General features: G+C 44.5%; 1 protein-coding gene across 4 annotated transcripts in view; it reads left to right on the forward strand.

The window, feature by feature from the left end:
- The window catches only part of PIK3R1 (phosphoinositide-3-kinase regulatory subunit 1), an 84,154-nt gene extending 65,895 nt beyond the window's left edge, over nucleotides 1-18,259 (forward strand). For 2 of the 4 annotated variants that reach the window (XM_045895889.3, XM_045895899.3), the window contains 9 exons: nucleotides 9,349-9,451; nucleotides 10,153-10,251; nucleotides 10,353-10,533; nucleotides 10,699-10,824; nucleotides 11,528-11,670; nucleotides 11,880-12,056; nucleotides 12,149-12,217; nucleotides 12,813-12,983; nucleotides 14,035-18,259. In XM_045895889.3, the coding sequence (XP_045751845.2) occupies nucleotides 9,349-9,451; nucleotides 10,153-10,251; nucleotides 10,353-10,533; nucleotides 10,699-10,824; nucleotides 11,528-11,670; nucleotides 11,880-12,056; nucleotides 12,149-12,217; nucleotides 12,813-12,983; nucleotides 14,035-14,224 (1,259 nt within the window). In that variant the 3' untranslated portion in view covers nucleotides 14,225-18,259. Of the gene's footprint in view, nucleotides 1-3,300; nucleotides 6,003-6,029; nucleotides 7,968-9,348; nucleotides 9,452-10,152; nucleotides 10,252-10,352; nucleotides 10,534-10,698; nucleotides 10,825-11,527; nucleotides 11,671-11,879; nucleotides 12,057-12,148; nucleotides 12,218-12,812; nucleotides 12,984-14,034 lie in introns of those variants that run through there. The other 2 variants (XM_045895908.3, XM_045895918.3) reach the window with 2 other exon arrangements.
- Nucleotides 18,260-19,953: the final 1,694 nt, after the last annotated feature.

Consider the following 19,953-nt stretch of genomic DNA (forward strand, 5'->3'; position numbering starts at 1 on the left):
TTCTTCTTCTGAGAAACTGGTGTTCCAGTTTCAAAGGTGGGTCAGTCCTGTCAGCCATGCTGAATGTAAACAGCGCGCTGACCGTTTCCTAGACCATCCCAAGATTCATGCGGCCTCTTCAAGAAAATTGAATCTAAGTCATCTCTAAATGCTAGTTTGAGCCATTCTTCGTCCCTTTGTGTGGTATCTCTTAGCTGCTCTGAAGAATGCGTAGGCCCTTTGGAATAAAATAAATGCTTCGGTGTGTCGGACTTGTGGAAACGTGCTACCTACCTCAGGAAGAAGGTCCTCATCCTGAATGCCTTTGTATTCAGGAATGGCTTCGTGAAATGATTGGCAGGGCACTCTTGGTTAGAGAAATGATTTCTTAGGCCTGGTTGGAATCCGACATTTTCCTAGACTCCTTCATCATTGCCCCAGCATGTGCTATTACCAGGGGGCTCTGGAAGCACAACACCGGTGCGTCTCCGGTGAACAGTCATAAATCATTCATTTGCAATGACTTTATTGTTGTGAATAGAAATGAGTACTTGAATGACTTGGGGGGGGAGACAGGGAAGCAGGGCTATTATGGGATAGATATCTTTCATAGTTTTTACCTGGTAGAGCTTGAAATGATAGGCAAAACTGATGATGTTAGAGGCAATGTGTCAATTCAAATAAGACCATTAGCACACAGTATCTAAGTACTAGGTGGGAGGGCGCTTACTCTAAATATGAAAAGAATTTTAGAGATGGTGATGGGTGACTTTGTAGGGTAATTGAGAAGACAGAAAAGGCTTAGAGAAAAAAAAATGGGACTGAAATGGGCTTTGAAGAATTGGTACAGTTTGAAAGGGGGAAGAGGAATTCGAGTTTCAAAGGTTTAGTCAAAATAAATTGCAAAATACAAAAAGAATGGCTTGATACTGAGTAGACTTTAAGAAGTAGTAAATGTTTTAAATGACAGTATCATAAAAAGCATCATTGTAGAGTTGAAAGCATTGCCTAGCTCTTCTCTGCTTCGCCCCCAGAGGTTGAGAGGTCATGTGGTGCTAACCAAACTGTGTGTGCCAGAACCAGGTCACCTGGAGGAGGTCACCTGCGGGAGGGACTCCAGCCTGGGGCTCAGCGCTGCACCTGCTTCCTGGGTTTGGGGAACCGTCATGAGGAATGGGGCTGCTTTTAAGTCCTCTGAAGTTCCCAGTATGGATCACCTATAGTAAAGAGCCCCAGTGCAATTTTTATAGCTGTGGTATAAAACTCAGAGTCACTCCATCCATCGTGCGCTGGTAAGAACAGTGAGTCTCAAATAGATCTGGGTTTGAATCAGCTCTTGGCTGCTTATTTGCCGAGTTCATATCAAGTAACTCAACCTTTCCAAACTGTTTTCTAGTCTGCGAAATGGGAATAATGCCTCTCTGCTGGGGTTGTTGTGAGATTTAAATGAGGTGACAAGTACTGAAAGTCATGACCCTAGAGCCTGTCTCTGCCATTGCTCAGCTCTGGTTTTTAAGGACCTACTGGAGGGGGGCCCCCTTCAGCTCCAGCTCCTCATTCCCGTCAGGCCCTTCCCCCCTGAGCCCACACTGCCAGCCAGCAGAGCCAGGCCTCTAGATGCCTGCACGGGCTTCACTGCTAATCTGCAGACGACACATTCACTGGGCAGGTCCTGCTCTGTGGGTGCATTGCTTGGAGGGAGGAAGGTACCTTCTTAGTATCATGCCCTTTCCCGCGTGTGCAGCGTGGTGAGTGGAGGGGCCTGGATTTCAGTAGCACCTCCCCGTGCCACGTGCCTCTGTGCAGTGCGCAAAGTGCACAACTGTACACAGCCCCAAACAGTGCCATCTCCTTCATTTCACAGGAAGGTCTTCTCCCTGTTTGATGTGCAGTGATCAACCCATTCCATAGGCTTATGCCCTTAAGACCTGGTCCTCTTCAACTTAACTATTCCGTAGTTCTTCCTGTTACTTTCCTCTGCTTAGTTAACATTCCTCAAGGACAAAGCCTTCTCCTGTTGAGCTCCTCCTAGCATAGAGCTAAGCAAAGGATAACAATCATCCGCATGAATTTTTTAAAATTCTTTGACAGACTAACCAACTTTCAAAGAACTTTGGCGTACCCGCTCATGTAGTGCATCCGGCAAACCTGTGAAGCAAGCATCTCCCCTATTGGGAGGGAAACTAAGGTTTGAAAGGTTAAACAGAGAGTCACTGAGTTCTCAGAACTTGGATAGTCTGCTGTTCCCTTTGTTCCTAAAAGTCTTAAAAGTACCTAAAGCTGAACAGCAGGTTTTCTTGACTCATTACGGGCTATGTTTACCCTACTGATACTTAGGTATAGCTAAAGCAGATTTCTATAGGGCAGTTAAGGTACAAACAGGACCATTTAACACAGGGCAGCTCTGAATGAAACCCATTTTAAGTGTATTTACATTATTTCAGATTTCATGGATATATTCAGAAATATTAATCAGCATAATTGAAGTCTAATACTGCACCCTCAAGCCCAGAGTGGAAAATAAATGACTCTTTCTCCCTCCTGCCCTTCTACACCTGTCAGAGTTAATGTTTAACCACTGGCACATTGCAAAACATTCATCCTGAAGAGCCTGATTCATAAATCTTGTTTTAAATGCTCTGGGCTTGGTTTTCAACCAAGACTAAAGCAAGCACTAAGGTAGAGGGAAATGACTTTCAAAGAGTTTTACTTTTCTCTGATTTATTTTTTATTGGGTTTAAAATGTGGTGTGACATTAGAGGGTTGTTTCAAAGGTGAGAAATGAAACCTTGAAAAAAAGGCATATATTTAGATGGGTCGGAATAAACAGAGAGGCAAGCCATACTAGGTTAAAACGAAAAATTGGAAGTTTTATTCGTGCTCTGAAAAAGAAGTGTATTTCAGGGGTGCGTGTATCAGTGGAGTATCGGGCAACTTTTGTTTTCATCTCACAGACTCCTTCTCTCTCGGGGCAGCATTCGAGAGGGAAGGAGTGCTTCATTCTGCCAAGCAATGGTCACACCTTTTCACGTATTTTGTAGAATGTATCCTATGTAAATCTGGGCTTATTTATAAATTCAAATGGACATCCTCCTTAGTGCAGCGTCAGTAAGAGCACTGGATGTGGGGTAAAGAATTTGCATCTTCCTGAAAGCCCCTTCGGTCCTCATTTGTCTTAAGTTAAAATTATGAAGGGAGGCATTCATTTAACCCTTGAAGATTTTGGTTCACTTATTTTTTTCTAAGCACTGCATTTTTTTTTTTTTTTTTTTTTTATAAAGAAGCTGTGCAGGATGGAAGCTGGTTGGGGAACGCTATCTGATGGTGATTTGCACGTGTGAGATAGTGTTCTGTCTGTACTTTTCAAGCTTACTTTCATGATATTTTCCTGACTATATCACGCCTGCGGAGAAACGAAATGTGGCTTTTTTTTTTTTTTTTTTTTGCCTCTGAAATGAGTTTTACAAAACTTTGAGGAAAGGAAAAGTAGTAAGACGTATTGTTTTGAGGAATCCAGAAGGTAAAGTTAGTTTTCAAATATATGTGTAAGTTCTCTAGTCTGGCTGAGTTTTTTGGGGTCTCGGATACATGCTGAAATTAAAATACAAAATTTTTTTTTTAAGAGCTTAGCAGCCACATGAGCAACACTTCCTAAGTTGATATGACATCTGTACATTTGATTTGTGAGTTATTTGCAAATGAATCCTCTGTTTCATTCGTGTGAAGTTTTGGACATAGTGGGAGATGAATGAAACAATGCAGAAAGTTGAACATCTTCTCCCAAGGAGAAGTTACTGATTCTGTTCTACCAGCAGAGGGCTCCCTTTTTAAGCTAATGAAGAGCAGCGGGCGTCTTGCCCATCACTTTTCAAAGCCGAAAACTGAATGAGAAAAGACTCAGCTCACACTTCCAGTAATGTAATAGAACCTCTATGGTAGAGGATTGTACATGTTGTGAGAAACTTGACGCAAAGTTCTCAAATCTAAGACTTGCTCTAAGTTGGGGGTGTACTGCTTTCTTGGACAGTGGACAGTTTTGTTCTGAGATGGAAAATACACTGTTGGGCTAGAAAACATCATCATCTTGGAAGGTTTTGACATGGAACATCATGTAAAATCAGACAGGTATGCTGAGGAGACTGATGTTTCCAAGCTTTCTAGCTTTAGAAAGACTATTTTTAAAAGTAGGGCAAGATTCTGCAGCTGAGGATGCAAGCGTGTTCTTAAAACTAACCATATGTCCCTGTGATCAGCAGGCAGGAGCTGGAAGATTCTCTTAAAGACTCTTTTCTTTCCATTGGAAAGTAGGTTTTTCATGCTCTCTCAGTTGCACCAAAGGAAAGTTTGTTGAAGTCACCTGTATCGTGAGGTTAGCACATTTCCAGATACTGCAGGTAATCCTCAAGCTGGGGCCTGCCTGCGTGCACTTTTATGTCCGCCCCTCGATCTTCCTTTAGCTCTGCATGGGACCATGGAGTCACCTTCCTATGCAGAGTCTGAGGGTAAATACTATAGACAGAACCGTGCTTCTTCACAGATAATTAGAAGGTCTTTTTGAAGTAAATAAGCTAGAAATAGAAAACAGAAAAAGTCAGTTTTGTTATAGGTGTGAAATTTTCACACGTGGCCTAAAAGAAATTAACTTCAGTTTCACTTGTTAATTTTAACTTTCTCTGGCAGAAGGAAGTGAAGACCCAGGGCCAGTGGGTGGAGAAAAAGGAGTTTAGGACCAAAAGTCTGAAGGCTAGGTTGTGGTGCTCGGGCCTTGATCCCATGGCAGACCGCTTCACCCCTCTGCCCTCTGGTTTGGGGTTATGTGTGTGTCGCCTGAGGGATTTCTTGAAGTGCTCTTTAGAATTACTTTCTGGTTTTAGAGCTAGTGATTCTGTGACTTGACCTTGTTACGGTGCTGGGGGTATCAGTAAAGCCGTCCATCTTATGCAGATGCCAGTGAAAATTTTCTTAGGTCAAATTTTAGTCTGGTTCATTGCAACTTTCTCAGAGGACAGAAGTCCTCTGGGAGGGCATACCATTCTCCTGGCCCTATCCTTTGCGCCATTTAGCAGTCACGTGAACTTCATGCAGACACACCTTTTAAGTATTAGGCAACCGGACGGCCAATTAAACTGGGTTGAAGTCGGCTCCATAAAAGTAGCTGCATAGTGGGTTTCTTCTGCCAGTCTTCACGTGGTCGTGGAGGGTAGTATCCATGCAGACTTACAGCAGTCTTCCCTGGGATCCTCTCCTCCCACGAGCAGACCTCTTGCAAACCTGTCCCCTGCCGAACCCCTCCGCGGGGCTCTCCTGGTACACCTGCGGGGCGAGGTGGACTTGCTCGGTGTTCTGGGCCGTTCGGAGAGGCTCAGGCCTTTACAAGCAAGGCTTTGATTCTATTTTTGCTGAACTAGCTCAGCCACTTCCTGTGTTGGGCCGTGCATAGTGCCTCGCTTCACTGTGGCCACTTGAGCCCCGCGCGCTGCTGCAGCCAGTTAGACTATTTTAGGTCCCTTCACAATGGCCTTCTCATTTCCTCGGCGAAAATGAGCTAGTCGGGCTGGCAGTGGCCACTTGTTAGCCGATGACAACTTTGACTTTGACTTGGGCTCCCCTCCCCCACCCGAAATCCCTAGCTCAGCAAATATTTGAACCTGCCCAAGTTAATCATGAAGCCGTGATCTTTATCTGCGAGCCGCGCGAGCGCCAGGGCTTTCTCCCTCCCGCGGACAGCACCAGCACCAGCACCAGCACCAGCATCCAGTGGCTCTCTCCATGGCGAGCGGGCGGTGAGCGGCGCTGCTGCGGCAGTCCCGGCAGGCCCGGCCCGGCGTCCGCGTCGCGCCGCGCGAGCCCGAGGGTCCCGCGCCGCCGCCGCCGCCCCTGCCCCTGCGCTCTGCGGGCGCGAGCACCGCCACGGAGCGGGGGCCGCGGGGGCCGCGGGGGCCGCGGGACTAGCCGGGGGCATTGTTTGCACTGTCGGATCCTGGCCTTGCCGCGGGAAACTGCAAACATGCATAACCTGCAAAGTAAGTTGCCTTTCCCTTGTGCCCCCCTCGCTGCTTCCCTGCTCTGCTTTTTGTACTTCCGTGAAAGGTTCCCTTCTGTAGTTTGTCTTTGCGGGTGTGTGTGTATGTGAGTGTGCGAGTGAGACTGATTAAGTGCTGTCTGGGGAGGGCAGATAAGAGATTAGCGGAGACACTCCCCCCCTTTCCTTTCCTCGAGGGACACAGTGGGAGGAAAAGATGGGGTTTAGGTTAGAAATGGGGAAGGAGGTAATTACAAAGTGCTTGGCTGGAAGTTGGTGCAGGGCCAGGCCTTGGAGAGAGGTGGAAAATCCCGTCTCCCTCCCCTCCTCCCTGGGTCAGTTTGCCACAGGGGATCCAGCAGCAGGACTGGTTTGCACCAAGTGCTCCCAGTGGCATGGGCTGGCCCTTTGGGCTGTTAGCCTGTCCACAGCTGCTGGCAGGACTCCTTTTGGGAGAGAAAACACATTTGTATTAAAGAGAAAATTTTTTTTCTGAACCTGATCTGAGGACATATCCCACCTCCCACTTTGACCGTGTGTGTGTGTGTGTGTGTGTGTGTGTGTGTGTGTGTGTGAGTGAATTTTGAGTTGAGGAATAGAAAAGTGTCCCTGGGAGCCGGCTGCAGGGTCTGGGGTTGAGTCTGCCTTCCTCATTAATGGGGAAATGAATTCAGGTAGACAGGGTACAAGTGAACAGTGCTCAGAGAATGCCTTGCTTTGCTCCACTACTTCCTATGATTTATATTGTAAACGTAGACAGATGGTTTACAGTGGGAATGTACATTTGGCTCTAGGAAGGGTGGCCGGATTATATGCAGAATGGCTTTAAAGAACTAAAATTAATAGATCTATAGGGGAATTGATTTCCTTACATTAAATACTGCTAACTAGGATTAATAGTCCCCAGAGTATGAGGCATTAAATCCCCAAAGTGATTACATCACTCTCCCACCTCCAGCAGTACTAAGCCCATCTTCAGACTTCTGGTGCTACCGGTGAGAAACAGTTTGCAAACATCCTGCTACCTCTACTCTGCATTCTGATATATGGCCTCTTTCTTTTTGGAAGATAAAACTTACCTTGACTACTCTTGTTAATAACATTAAATTTCTGCCGGTAATACACACGTCTTCATTCCTATTAAGATTTTTCATTGTTATTCCCTAAGGTCTAGTTTTAACTTTACTATGTTTGGTAGAAGGAGATTTTTCTTTTAATTGTGCTTTCTCATGTGGTACATTTGTAACAGTGTTTAAGGTCGGAGTTGTCAGTGAATTCTGTAGGAATGAAATGAAATTGGATCCAGAGTTCTTAATCCCTTCTGCTTTTAATATATACAGGAGGTATTTAAGGGCTGTAAAATATACCTTAAATATACCATTTTGATGCATTTGTAAGATTTTTAGACCAAGGCATGATCAGGCTCTCCATAAACCCAGATGCACGGCGGGTGGGGGGGGGGGTAGCTACGTGCTGCAGCATATCAGCTTTTGTCAACCTGCCAACAGCGGAGCGTACCATGCTGCAAGGAGTAATAAAAAAGGAATTAGAAAACTCACTGGCGGAGGAGAACAGTCAAATTAAACACCTTTTTGAAACGATGAGCATGTATACATTGCCGGTCTAGTAAATGTAGGTTCTCAGCGAGGTTGGGATTGTGTTAGGGCTGGATGTCGAAGAGAAATGATGAAGCAGGAGTGGTCTGGTGACATTTTTCTGACTTGATTGGCTGGGGTGTGTGATGTAATAGGTTACAGTGCAGCCCCTTATAGGTTTTAAAATGAATTCCAAGACACCATTACAAAGAAAGCCGGACTCTTTTCTTATAACTGAGCTCAGCCAAGGGAAACTCTCGCACAAATGTACAACACTGTTTGGAATATGGAAGACCTGGATTTAGAATATGCTAAGACAGATAGAAATTGTGGCACAGACTTGATGTTTTATATAGAAATGGATCCACCAGGTAATACTGCAGTATTCTTTTAGAAAGCTAGTTAATTGTGTGGCTTTTTTTTTTTTTTTTTTGACAACTACTGTAAGTGATCCTCTTTAGATTTCTATTTATTAACTTGTAATTTAATAAAAATTTGCTTGATCATAGCTTGGACATGAAATTGTTTGCCTGAGGAAGCAAGATCAGGCTGTATGTGGTGAATGCTTTTTCTTACTTGAACAGATAGGAATTGAATTCCAGTTTTTCACTGGTGTCTTTTGTTAATTGAGGTCTTTTTGCTATTTGGGTTATAGTGTTGTATATCGTTCATACTGTTCCTTTAATGAAAAGGATGCGTCCTTTGTGCTGCTTTTCTCTTTTGACAGTGGATGAGGACAGTGTGGTACTTTGCAGTGATAACACTTGGTACTTTTAGAAAGCATGTAAAACCTAGCAGTGATTGCAGCTCAGTCCTAGATGACCTGAAACTATTCTAAATCAAACGCTGAGACTTTGCCGGTTCTTATATTAAGACACTGTACTGAGAAAAGGAGTTGGCTTCCTAATATTTATTTAGTCCTAGCCTTTATAAAATATTCTTGATAGACTCCTGAAATTTTTGCATAAAATACTAATCCTTTAATTTAAAACTTGTGACTTTTAGAATTCAGTTACAAACGCTGGCCTTATTTTGCTTCCTAAATTCTATTCCAATATTAGCCCTGCTCCCAATTAAGAAATTCAGAAGCACTGCAGTCTTTTATTTGTCACCAATTGGTATATGAATTCTGATTTGACATTGAGGAAGAGGGCTATGGTTTTTCCTCAGTCTTGGCATATAGAGCACAATTTATCCAAAAGAATATTAACGTGAATACTAAAGAGATTTAGGTCACAGATGAGTTTCTTAAAGTGGTTTTTGGCAAAATAGTGCCTGAAATACTAAGATTAGAGAAACCCAGTTCCTCCTCTTAAAACATATTGCTGTGGATGAGTTTTATTACAGCAACAGCATTTGTGGAGGATAGAAACCAAATTTGTCTTTTATAATTAAATAAGAAGAGGAAATTAAAGCCAACCCATGTGATTCTTCCTGCTCATATGTTCACGGTTTCCTATTTTAGATGGATTTGATCAGGCCTGAAACTTTAATATAACTAGAGCCTAGAAGTAGAAAAAGCCGGGACTCTGGATTCACTCTGAAATTCATTCACAGGGCCAGCCCGGTTTATTTGTTAACCTGTAAGCTGTTCTCTCTTTTCCACTTCCTTTTCTTTTCAACAAAATCATGCTGTTTCATACAACTGTGCATTATTGCTGTACCTCACAGTATTCTAAAGAAACTTAAATTAGACCTAAGCATTTCAACTGTAGTTGGGATTGCCAACAACTTTTTCTCTTTCTCCTGTAGCATTGCCTCCTAAACCACCAAAACCCACTACTGTAGCCAACAACGGTATGAATAACAATATGTCCTTACAAGATGCTGAATGGTACTGGGGAGATATCTCAAGGTAAGGCTGTAAGCACGCTTGAGTTTTCACTAGAGAGAGTCCTAGTTTTAGAGAAAGAAATGCACCAGCGTGCTAAGTTCCATTTTTAGGATATCCTCCAACATAAGCATGAAGCATAGTTGGTTGTCTTCCAAAGAAGACCAGAGAAGTCCCTGAGCGCCGGGGCACTGTGGGTGCTGGATGCCACGGGAAATTAAATACTCGACAAGTTTCATTATTGACAGAAATGTCAGGAAAGCACCAGGGTGGAGTGGCACTGCCTAAAGGCAGGGTCCAAAGTCACTTGCCATTAGGGAAAACTGTCAGGGTTCGTGTTATTTACAAGGGCATCTTCATTCATTGCTTTTTTTGAAGGGGGGGGTAAGGAGTCCCTTTGGGGGGGGTCATGTCTTTTTGTGCTCGTTTGTCAGTGTGTTTGGTGAAAGAATAAATTAAAACTTTGTACCACAGAGATACCAGTACTGAAAGTGGGTATTTTTGTTTTGTTTAGCTCCCAGTTTGTAATGAGATGAAATTTATAACATTTTATATAAACAATACATGCAATCTATAGCGGGCGGAGGAGGGGTAGAGAGGCGCTCTCTACCTACTTTGTGCTTAGTTTTGCTGTGCAGTTAAAACTCTAAAAACCAAGGGCTGTTTTAAAAATGGAAACAGTGAATACTCAAAGTGAGCTCTGTCTTGTGTCGTTTTCATTTCAGGGAAGAAGTGAATGAAAAACTTCGAGATACAGCTGACGGGACCTTTTTGGTACGAGACGCATCTACTAAAATGCATGGTGATTATACTCTTACACTAAGGTGAGTCAGGGAACATAGCCAAGATTGAGGTGTGGAAGCAGACATTAAAACATATTTCTTTAGAGAAGATTGTAATGCCATTACTTTTATTGTATCTACAGGAAAGGAGGAAATAACAAATTAATCAAAATATTTCACCAAGATGGGAAATATGGCTTCTCTGACCCACTGACCTTCAACTCTGTGGTTGAACTAATAAACCACTACCGGAATGAGTCTCTAGCTCAGTATAATCCCAAACTGGATGTAAAGTTACTTTATCCAGTATCCAGATACCAACAGGTAATCACAACTGAAATACTCATGTTACAGTATTTAGACAAGATACTTTCAAACGTTTAGAAAGCATGGTGAAGCAGACGAAGTGCATGTAGTGAGGTTTTAGTTTGATAATGGCCAAAACAATGACTATAAATACCTCGTTAACTGAAGTTCTAATTCTTCCAGGATCAAGTTGTCAAAGAAGATAATATTGAAGCTGTAGGAAAAAAGTTACATGAATATAACACTCAATTTCAAGAAAAAAGTCGGGAATATGATAGATTATATGAAGATTATACCCGTACTTCCCAGGTGAGTGTTCTGCGAAAGTCACATTATAGTCTCAGACCTTTTAGTTACTAGAATCTAAGATGTGTCCTTTCAGTTTAGGAAAAAGAAAGTTGACCTTCTGCTACTAAGGTGGGGGGAAACACTATTATTCATCATTATCTCTAGACCATGGTATCTCTATAAGCTTTCCAATGAAGCTCTTACAGATTTTAGAATAGTAATCATGATAATTGAAGAGGTTGCTGTGAGTTTTAAGTGGATTTGACATAATTCCTGATTGAACAAGTCCCCCCCCCCCCGCACAAACTTGTGTAACCTCCAAAATGGGGATTTAACTATTACATACCCTGTCATAAAAAAGTAGAGGCTCCATTTACTGCAGTATTATCTTCTCTAGGCCGAGATGTATCTAGGACCACCAGAGGGAGTAGAAGGCAACGTGGATTCCTTAAATTGCTGATAAAGGGGAAGGACTTTTAAAACGATGAAAACTATAGGAAGTTGTCAGACAGTATTCTTTCACAGACCGGGAAAATTCCCCAGGGAAATGTGTGCTTCTGTGCTATTATTTTAATGGGTTTTATGAATGAGAGGCCTTGCCTGCTAACCGAGTACTTACATGCTCGGTAAGTAATAGCCTCAAATGCCCTGACAGTGTCTCACAGTAACACAGTACCTGTTCTATGAAAGGTATGACATTGTCTTATTAAACACTGTGTTGTAGGAAATCCAAATGAAAAGAACAGCTATTGAAGCCTTTAATGAAACCATAAAAATATTTGAAGAACAGTGCCAAAGTCAGGAACGGTACAGCAAAGAATACATAGAAAAATTTAAACGTGAAGGCAATGAGAAAGAAATACAAAGGTGGGTGAATCATGAGGGTTGTCCTTGTGTGAAAGATGATCTTGCTTTCTGTGCTTTGAATAATTAAAAAAAAGAACCACCACGACAGCCCTAGAAAGCATTCTTTACCTGAGGAAAAGTCCTGGGCGACCATACTGAGTCTTTGCCTAAGCTTTGGGAAACCGTCATGATGAAGCAGGTAGTGACCCATGCCTTTCTCCTGCCTCTAGGATTATGCATAATTATGAGAAGTTAAAGTCCCGAATCAGTGAAATTGTGGACAGTCGAAGAAGACTGGAGGAAGACTTGAAGAAGCAGGCAGCTGAGTACCGGGAGATTGACAAACGCATGAACAGCATTAAACCAGACCTCATTCAGCTGAGAAAGACAAGAGACCAATACTTGATGTAAGTGGAAAGCCGAACCCTGGAAGCCAACAACTGATAGTTGCAAAAGTTAAGGATACATTATTAATGCGTTTTGCTTTTCTGTTTTCCAGGTGGTTGACTCAGAAAGGTGTTCGGCAGAAGAAGCTGAATGAGTGGTTGGGCAATGAAAATACGGAAGAGTAAGTACTGCCTGCAGGTGGGAGGCAGCAAAGGAGGTTTTTCGTTTTAGGGAAACGCATGACTTGCTTTGTTTGCAGAAAAGTGAGCAATTTTACCACATTTGGAACATCCTCTACAAGCTACGTCTCTTTATCCAGAATGTTAAAAAAGGAAAGTTCAGGGAATGGGGATGGCGATCTAGATTTCCCCCCCCGACACTGCTGTAAAACGACCCTGTGTCCATAAGGAAGGCCCTGGACACCTGAAAACTGCCCATGTGTTTCTGAAACAATCGGGAGGGGGGAAAAAAAAACAGACACAATTCTTTTCAGTGTATCTCCAAAGCTTAAGTAGATGTTTTGTTTGAATTATTTGAAAACTGGCAGTCCTCCTAGTCAATACATTTCCTGATCTGAACTGGACAAACAGGATTGGTTGATACCCTCCTCTCTGCCCAGGTACCTCGATGTAGTTCCTGACTCGAAAAGAGCGAGAGTTTCCCTTACTGGTGTTCTTGGTCCAGGGAGGTCACACTGAAGGCTAGGCTGGATGAGAAAAGGCCAGCCAGGCCGTCCCCGCTGCTCCACGGAGACCCTTTCTCTCCTTCCTCTCTAGCCAATATTCGCTGGTGGAAGATGATGAGGATTTGCCGCACCACGACGAGAAGACCTGGAATGTGGGCAGCAGCAACAGAAACAAAGCTGAGAACCTCCTCCGAGGGAAACGAGACGGCACCTTCCTGGTCCGGGAGAGCAGCAAACAGGGCTGCTACGCCTGCTCCGTAGTGTACGTAGCTGCAGCCGGGTTTGGCCTGTCACACCGGTCCTGACGGGTCGCTTGCTTCCGTTCCTTCAGCCACCGAGCTTGGGGCAGGGATTTGAGAAAGTTCCCATCTGGAAGAACCTCACAGTGCAATGGTGCAGAATAGGAAAGAAGACAGGCTGTTTTTCAAGTCTAGGCAGAAGCACAGAAACCTGCCGTGGAGGTCAGACTGGGGTTTGGGTCCTGTTTCACCAGCTACTTAGTCCCAAGTCCAAATCTTTTCATCTTTACAGTGGAACTAGCAATACTTGCCCCCCACCCCCTTTTAACCTCCCAAGGCTAATAGCATTAGAATGTGAGGTGATTCCCACGAGAGCTCCACCCACAGGGCAGGTCCACAGCAGGAACGGGTCAGAACAGCGAGAAATGTCACTGCCCTGTGAGAGCAGGGCACCCAAGAGAAGACATTTCCGTCATAGGGCATATTTTCCTTTTACTTTTCATACTATTCCCCCCTCCTATCTCTTCAGAAAAGGGAGTGTCCTCTAGGAAGGAAAGGTTCTAAAAATACAACATCTTTGTGACCTCCTTCCATTTAAGCAGAGAAAAAAATCCTACAGGAAAGAGGAAGTAAGAAGAACGTTGAGCTAAGGCCAGGAGAATAGGAGAATATAGGGTGAATGCAGAGGGAATCCGATGAATACTGGTAATGGGAGAGCCCCCGTCGTCGCGCCAGCACCGCTCCGAGTGGCGGGAAGCTTCTGCACTTCCCGCGCCCCGGCCCTTCTGCCAGGTCCTTCGTATGCGTGATCTCACTTCTCAAAGCCACCGTGGTACAGTATGTACCATTTTAAAGTCGCAAATACAGTGGCTCAGTGAGGCTGTCGCCAGCCCACAGCACTCTGCCTGTGAGTGACAGAGCCACGAGTTGACGGCGAGCCCGGGAGGCGCCCCCTCCTGGAGAATGGCCTGCAGAGTGCACTTTCGCATGACGATGACTTCATGAGCAACGCCTCGTGGAGTCGAGAATTGTCTAGGACTGGCTCAAAAGGTGTGTTTTCTCTCTCCTCTGCAGGGTGGACGGCGAAGTCAAGCACTGTGTCATCAACAAAACGGCCACCGGCTACGGCTTCGCCGAGCCCTATAACCTGTACGGCTCTCTGAAAGAACTGGTGCTTCATTACCAGCACACGTCCCTCGTGCAGCACAATGACTCGCTCAACGTCACACTGGCCTACCCAGTATACGCACAGCAGAGACGATGAAGCGCTTGGCCTCGGATCCTGCTCCTGACCTTCAGCCACCCTGAGGCCTCTGGACAGCACAGGGCTCCTCTCCGGCCTTGACCTGTCATTGAGCTGCGGAAACGAGGCCATCAGCCTTCAGATGGGACAAAAGAGTAGAGGGGAAGACACGCAGCCTAGCACCGTGCGGTGACCCTACATCTCTGATCTGGAGCGCTTGTCCTTCCTTCTGTTTTGGGGGGGTTTTTTGTTTGTTGGTTTTGTTTTGGGGTTTGTTTTTTTTTTTTTTTTGGTTTAATTTAAGCCACAACAACACACGACACAAGGAGAAAAAGACATGCAAAAATCTCCGCGTGCAGGGACAAAGAGGCCTTTAACCATGGTGCTTGTTCATGCTTTCTGAAGCTTTACCAGCTCAAAGTGGGGACCTCGGAGACCAGAGGGTGGACAGGCTCCAGAGCCCCGGCCTGCGAGTGCTCGCGCCAGGCTGGCTGGGCCTGGGCCTTGCTGTGCACGGTGGACCCGGACACGTGGCACTGTGGATTATTTCCTTTTCTGACAGATGAACCATATGTAGCAGAAAGGCACTTCGGCTCACAAGAGACATTCTGGGAGACCATCGGCTCACCTACGTTCAGAGGAAATTCTGTTGTAGCGGAGTGCCAGAAAGTGTTTTGTTTAGACTTTGAAAAACAAAAAACGACCCCACCAGTGGAAAAAACGGAGCTTGGAAAACAAGACTTTAAATGACATTCATTATATAAAATATGTACATAACAATGGATGACTAACTATCAGATAGATAGATTTGTATCAATACCAAATAGCTTCTGTTTTGTTTTGCTGAAGGCTAAATACAAAGTGCTATGCAATTCTTAATTGTCATTGTTATCTCAATTTTAAATGTACCTTCAGAATAAGCTTCCCCCGCCCATTTCTGTTGCTTGAAAATATTGTCCCTGATTTTTTTGTTAATATTCGTTTGTGATTCTTTTCCTTTTTTTAAAAAAAGAAATGTACAGGATGCCAGTAAAAAAAAGAAAAAAAAAAAGCTTCAGAATTAAAACTATGAAATATTTTACAGTTTTTCTTGTACAGAGTACTTGGCTATTAGCCCAAGGTTAAAAAGTTCATAACAGATTTTTTGGACTAAATGTTTTGTTGGGCAGTGCCTGATAAGCTTCAAAGCTGCTTTATTCAATAAAAAAAAGAGAAAGATATATAAATATGACAAAGTATCGCTGAGTTCAACAATGTTTCGAGACTCTTAAAATACGGTACCTGGTAATGTTTGTTTCGTAAAGAATTGTGAACTTCTTGAATCTGGGGGTGGGGAGGGGATGTAGCAAAGGGATGTACAGGTGGGGCGGCAGGAGGGGTGGCAAGATGGTATGCACTTTTCTCATGATTACGGAGAAGTGAGTAACTTATACTTCAGTCTTTTCCCACTCTCATTTGCTAGTTACTATACATTAATGACAAGTACAGACCGACTGGGACTCTAACGCGGTGTGGCGGCCGGTCAGATAATGTAGTTCGTAGGAAGAAAGTCAGCCTCCTGGGGCGGTGTTCACCTTTATTTGGAACACTGCAGGGTGTAATCGCTGCATTTAGAATATGTGTCTCTTTTTAACATGAGATTACCCCTTACAACTAATAAACATTCATTTCAGAAAAAGCCATGACCGGAAAAAAGATTTTTATCTGCACATTTGTTATTTTCCTACCTTCCCATTCAACTGAGACCACAAGGCCAATACCCATGCTCCGAGCCGCTCCTGTGCTGGGCTCTGGCGAGCTCAGTAAAGGCCACTGCAGGGATTCCCGACAGTCCTCCCGGTTCATCCAAGTCAGCGTACGGTTTCCACTTCAGCGTGGGGGAAAGGCGGGGGTCTTAGAGCATCCTTTCCAACTTGGGGCCAGAGGGAGAGTGTGTCCCGGACTTACACATGCCCAGTCCATTCTGTGTGGCGGCAAGCGTCCGTGTGTGGGGAGGGCCAGAGGATCGATGTGACGGTCCCGACCCTGGTAGTTTCCAGTGGAGCCTCACAAGTGCAGTTTTCCTTTGCCAGGATCGCTTCAGCCACGGCTTTATTTCAGATACTCCAGGGAGGGCTTTTTGTCGTGGTTTGCGGTGGTAATTCCTTTTAAAAACTCTTTTGAAGTAACTGGTCCAGCAGCTGACTCCAACTGCAGAGTGTCGGTCTTACGGCCAGACTGTCAGCCCTGAGACCTGACTGCACTGACCAGACCATCTCCCTCTCACCGCCACACGACCGAGGACTGCCCTGCTTGTAAGTGTCGCCTTGAAAACGGTCCTTCACTTCCCCCGCAAGCCAGCCGCTTCTTTAAGAGTGGTTTATAAACTAACGTCCTGCTGGGGTCTTTTTTGGTAGCACATCCATGGATGCTGTTAAGTATAATTTTCATTTCACATTTAAAATACAAGGTCTGAGATGGAATGTTTCGTTAAAAGATAGTTTTGTTAACGTTTTTGGTTCACCACTCTCCCAAGACGGCTCAGTCTCTAGGCACCTGCCTTAGTTTTGCATCTCACAGACGCAAGTAAGTGCAGCAGGGCTCTCTCTGAGCAGCCAAGGCAGGCTTCATCGTTCCCTGTTTATAGTGAGTTACACCGTAGCCATGAGGTCACGCCTCCGCCAAATGCCTTCTGGATTGCGTGTAGCGTGCCCACCACATTCGTCGTCCTACACGCTTGACCAGAAGAGCTCTTGGGGTTCGATTGGTCATCTCCTAATAACACGGAGTGGCTCATGAGTATGAATGGATACAGCAGAGGCACTCCTGAGAACATGCTTTCATGCACGCAGTGATTTTTTCCCCACGCGCTGCAGCATCCAGAGGCTAAGCTAGCTGCAGCGAGGCTGTGAGGGGGCTGGACAGTGGGAGCACGGGGACCCGATGCTACCCACAAGAGAAAAATCCTAACCCTGGGAGAAGGCAAAAAGCATGTGTTTGCAACATCTGACAAGTTCACGGCCCTTGATATATGTATATATGTATATGTGCATGGACTGTTTCCAGTACACCTTTCAGCCAAAACAGATCCACAGTTGTCGGGTTCAAGTACATAACAAGCACATGTCTAGTACAACTCTTGTGTATGTGTATGGGTTGTTTTTTTTTTTCCTTTGAAGTGGCTTTGTCTTGTCTTCTAAAGGTGAAAATTGTTGGCAAGTGAAGTGAGAAGTTCATAATTCTTTGGCTTTTCTCTGCTTTGTAAAGTTCCTCCTTTCGGTGAGCTGGTCTGGATGACTTGCTTAACTTGGAAATCCTCATTTGCAGTGTGTCGAGTCAAAATGTGTTTATGTGAGCTGTCACTGTGGGGAACCAAGTGCTTTGTCATATAGCTGGTTATGAACTAGTCACGTGTCTGGGAGTCCTACTGATGTTCCTTAATGGGAGAAAAATTCTGCTGGTTTTAACACCTGTCCTTTTGCTATGCATGGTATGCAAGGAGTCGGAAAGCAGACCCTGAAATCTGAGTTCAGGCTCTTTTAAGAAAGGGGCAGTTTAAAGCACGATGCCTCACATGGGACAAAGTTCGAAAATGCCAAATTCTTATTTTTTTTACAAAATCCAGTTGTGTAAAATACTAGTACTATGAGTAGCAAGGGAACAGAATTGGGTTCATTGGAAACACTATCCAACTTAACATTAAACTTGTCACCATGAGATAGCATTAGCTGCCCAGGATGCTGCTATTTAAAAAAACAAAACAAAACAAAAAAAGGCAAAACAAAAAAACTCATTTATATGTGTGTATTTTTTAAAGCTATGATCTGTTCAATGTTTTTACAAATCTGTTTATATGACATTGTTAAAATAAAGTTGGTCTTTTGACGAGAGGGAGGATGTCATGGTCAGTTGTAATTCTGCCTTTACAAGGCAACTGGGTTGGGGGGTGGGGGGAGTGTGCCTCCTTGACATGTTGTTCAAGCTATAGATTCAGTGGAGCTATGTCTTGTTGATTTCAGTTGCTTCGATGCGTTGTATTAGGTCTTCAAACAGAATAAAGGTTGTTTTGAAACTTAAGTTATGGTGTGAAATTTCCATTATCACGTAATAAACACTGAACCTGAACCTGCTCTCTTCCTCTTCTGGTTAACAAATGCTGCTGCTGTTCCCCCAGTCTCCCACCTACCTGTTTTCATCCTGTCATCACATGAGCTCATTTTGGTGAAGTGAGAAAGACACTAAGTAGTCACAAGAATGACAGGTTAGTGTTGTTGGCAAAATTCCACTACCTCCTTAATGATGAAAACAAATACCTCTAGGTGATGTCATTTCAAATCATGTTCTTGCTATAATGGCCACTGTCCATCCGTCCTTTCCCTTGTCCACCATCCATCCCCAAACCTTCAGAATTGTTCTCGACAAACTATGTTTTGTTAAGGGAGCGGTTTTTGTCTCTAGTCTCTAGTCAGCACGTACTGAACGCCCACGGTACAGGGACAGCATGAGGCAGCATTCAACAGGGCGAAGTGTGACACGGGGTGTGACATGCGGCTCAGGGAGGGAGCTAAACTACACTCCACATCGAGGTTTCTCATTGTAGCATCTAGTTAATATGTACAAACCATTCTTTTTTTTTTTTAAAAAAAGATTTTATTTATTTATTTGACAGAGAAAGACACAGCGAGAGAGGGAACACAAACGGGGAGTGGGAGAGGGAGAAGCAGACCCCCCGCCGAGCAGGGAGCCCGATGCGGGGCTCGATCCCGGGACTCCAGGATCATGACCTGAGCCGAAGGCAGTCGCTTAACCAACTGAGCCACCCAGGCGCCCTGTACAAACCATTCTTAATGTGAAATAACTTGCCATTTGTTTTTATTGCTGAGCAAATTTACAGTGACGCTATTTTGCATGGACACGGCACTCATTTACCACGGAGGCACAGCAAGGGTCCCAGACAGGAAGGCGTGGTCCAGTAATGGAAATGAGAGGGGCGCAGAAATACAGTCATGGCGGCAAGGACTAACAGAGTGTGGCAATAACAAATGCACTTCCTGCTCCCCCCCCACCCCTCCCCGCTCAGTTCTGTCTCGCAGAGAACTATACTTATCCCCAGGGTCTTTTGCCCTCTGGTTTCTAGGTCCTGAGTCTTGCCGTGGCGCCAACTCTTGCCAGACAAACCCTCTCTCCAAGGTTTCAGCAGTCCCCCGATGCTCTGCCGCTCAGTAGAAGCCTCTGGTTTCTGAGCTAGACATCAGTGCCTGCTCCCGTTTTTAGTCTAGCCCAAGGGCTGGTAGCAGCTTTCTGCTGCTACTAATCCTCTGCATTCCCTCACCAGCACCTGTTTGGTTTCGGAGCCCTTCCATCACATGAGTAACCAATTCTCTTGATTTATTCATTCCCTCCTGTATGAGCTAGAATTTTTTTCCTGGCTGATCTCTGATCAATAAGCCATGTAAGTATCCATTCAACACTTCCCGTGCATTATTTCATTTAATCCTTACACAGTTTTGAGTTTAAAGACAATATCCCCATTGGACGTCAAATGATTTCCTCAGATCATGCAACAATTAGAGCACAGAGTCCAACACCTAAGCGGTCTGACTCAAGCCAAAACTCTTCACCCCGCCACTGTAACAGCCTTCCAGTGGGAAATGCTAGGGGCGGTTCAGAGGAAAGTTCACTGGTTACACTTCCTGATGGGGATCTAAGTGGTTCTCCACTGGCGGGCAGCACACAAGTGGCCAATAACGAATGGCAGGAAATGGCATAAG

The sequence above is a fragment of the Mirounga angustirostris genome, unplaced genomic scaffold (assembly GCF_029215605.1).
Source record: "Mirounga angustirostris isolate CCGP_5_RB_7025 unplaced genomic scaffold, mMirAng1.0.hap1 SCAF_7, whole genome shotgun sequence".
Classification (NCBI taxonomy): domain Eukaryota; kingdom Metazoa; phylum Chordata; class Mammalia; order Carnivora; family Phocidae; genus Mirounga; species Mirounga angustirostris.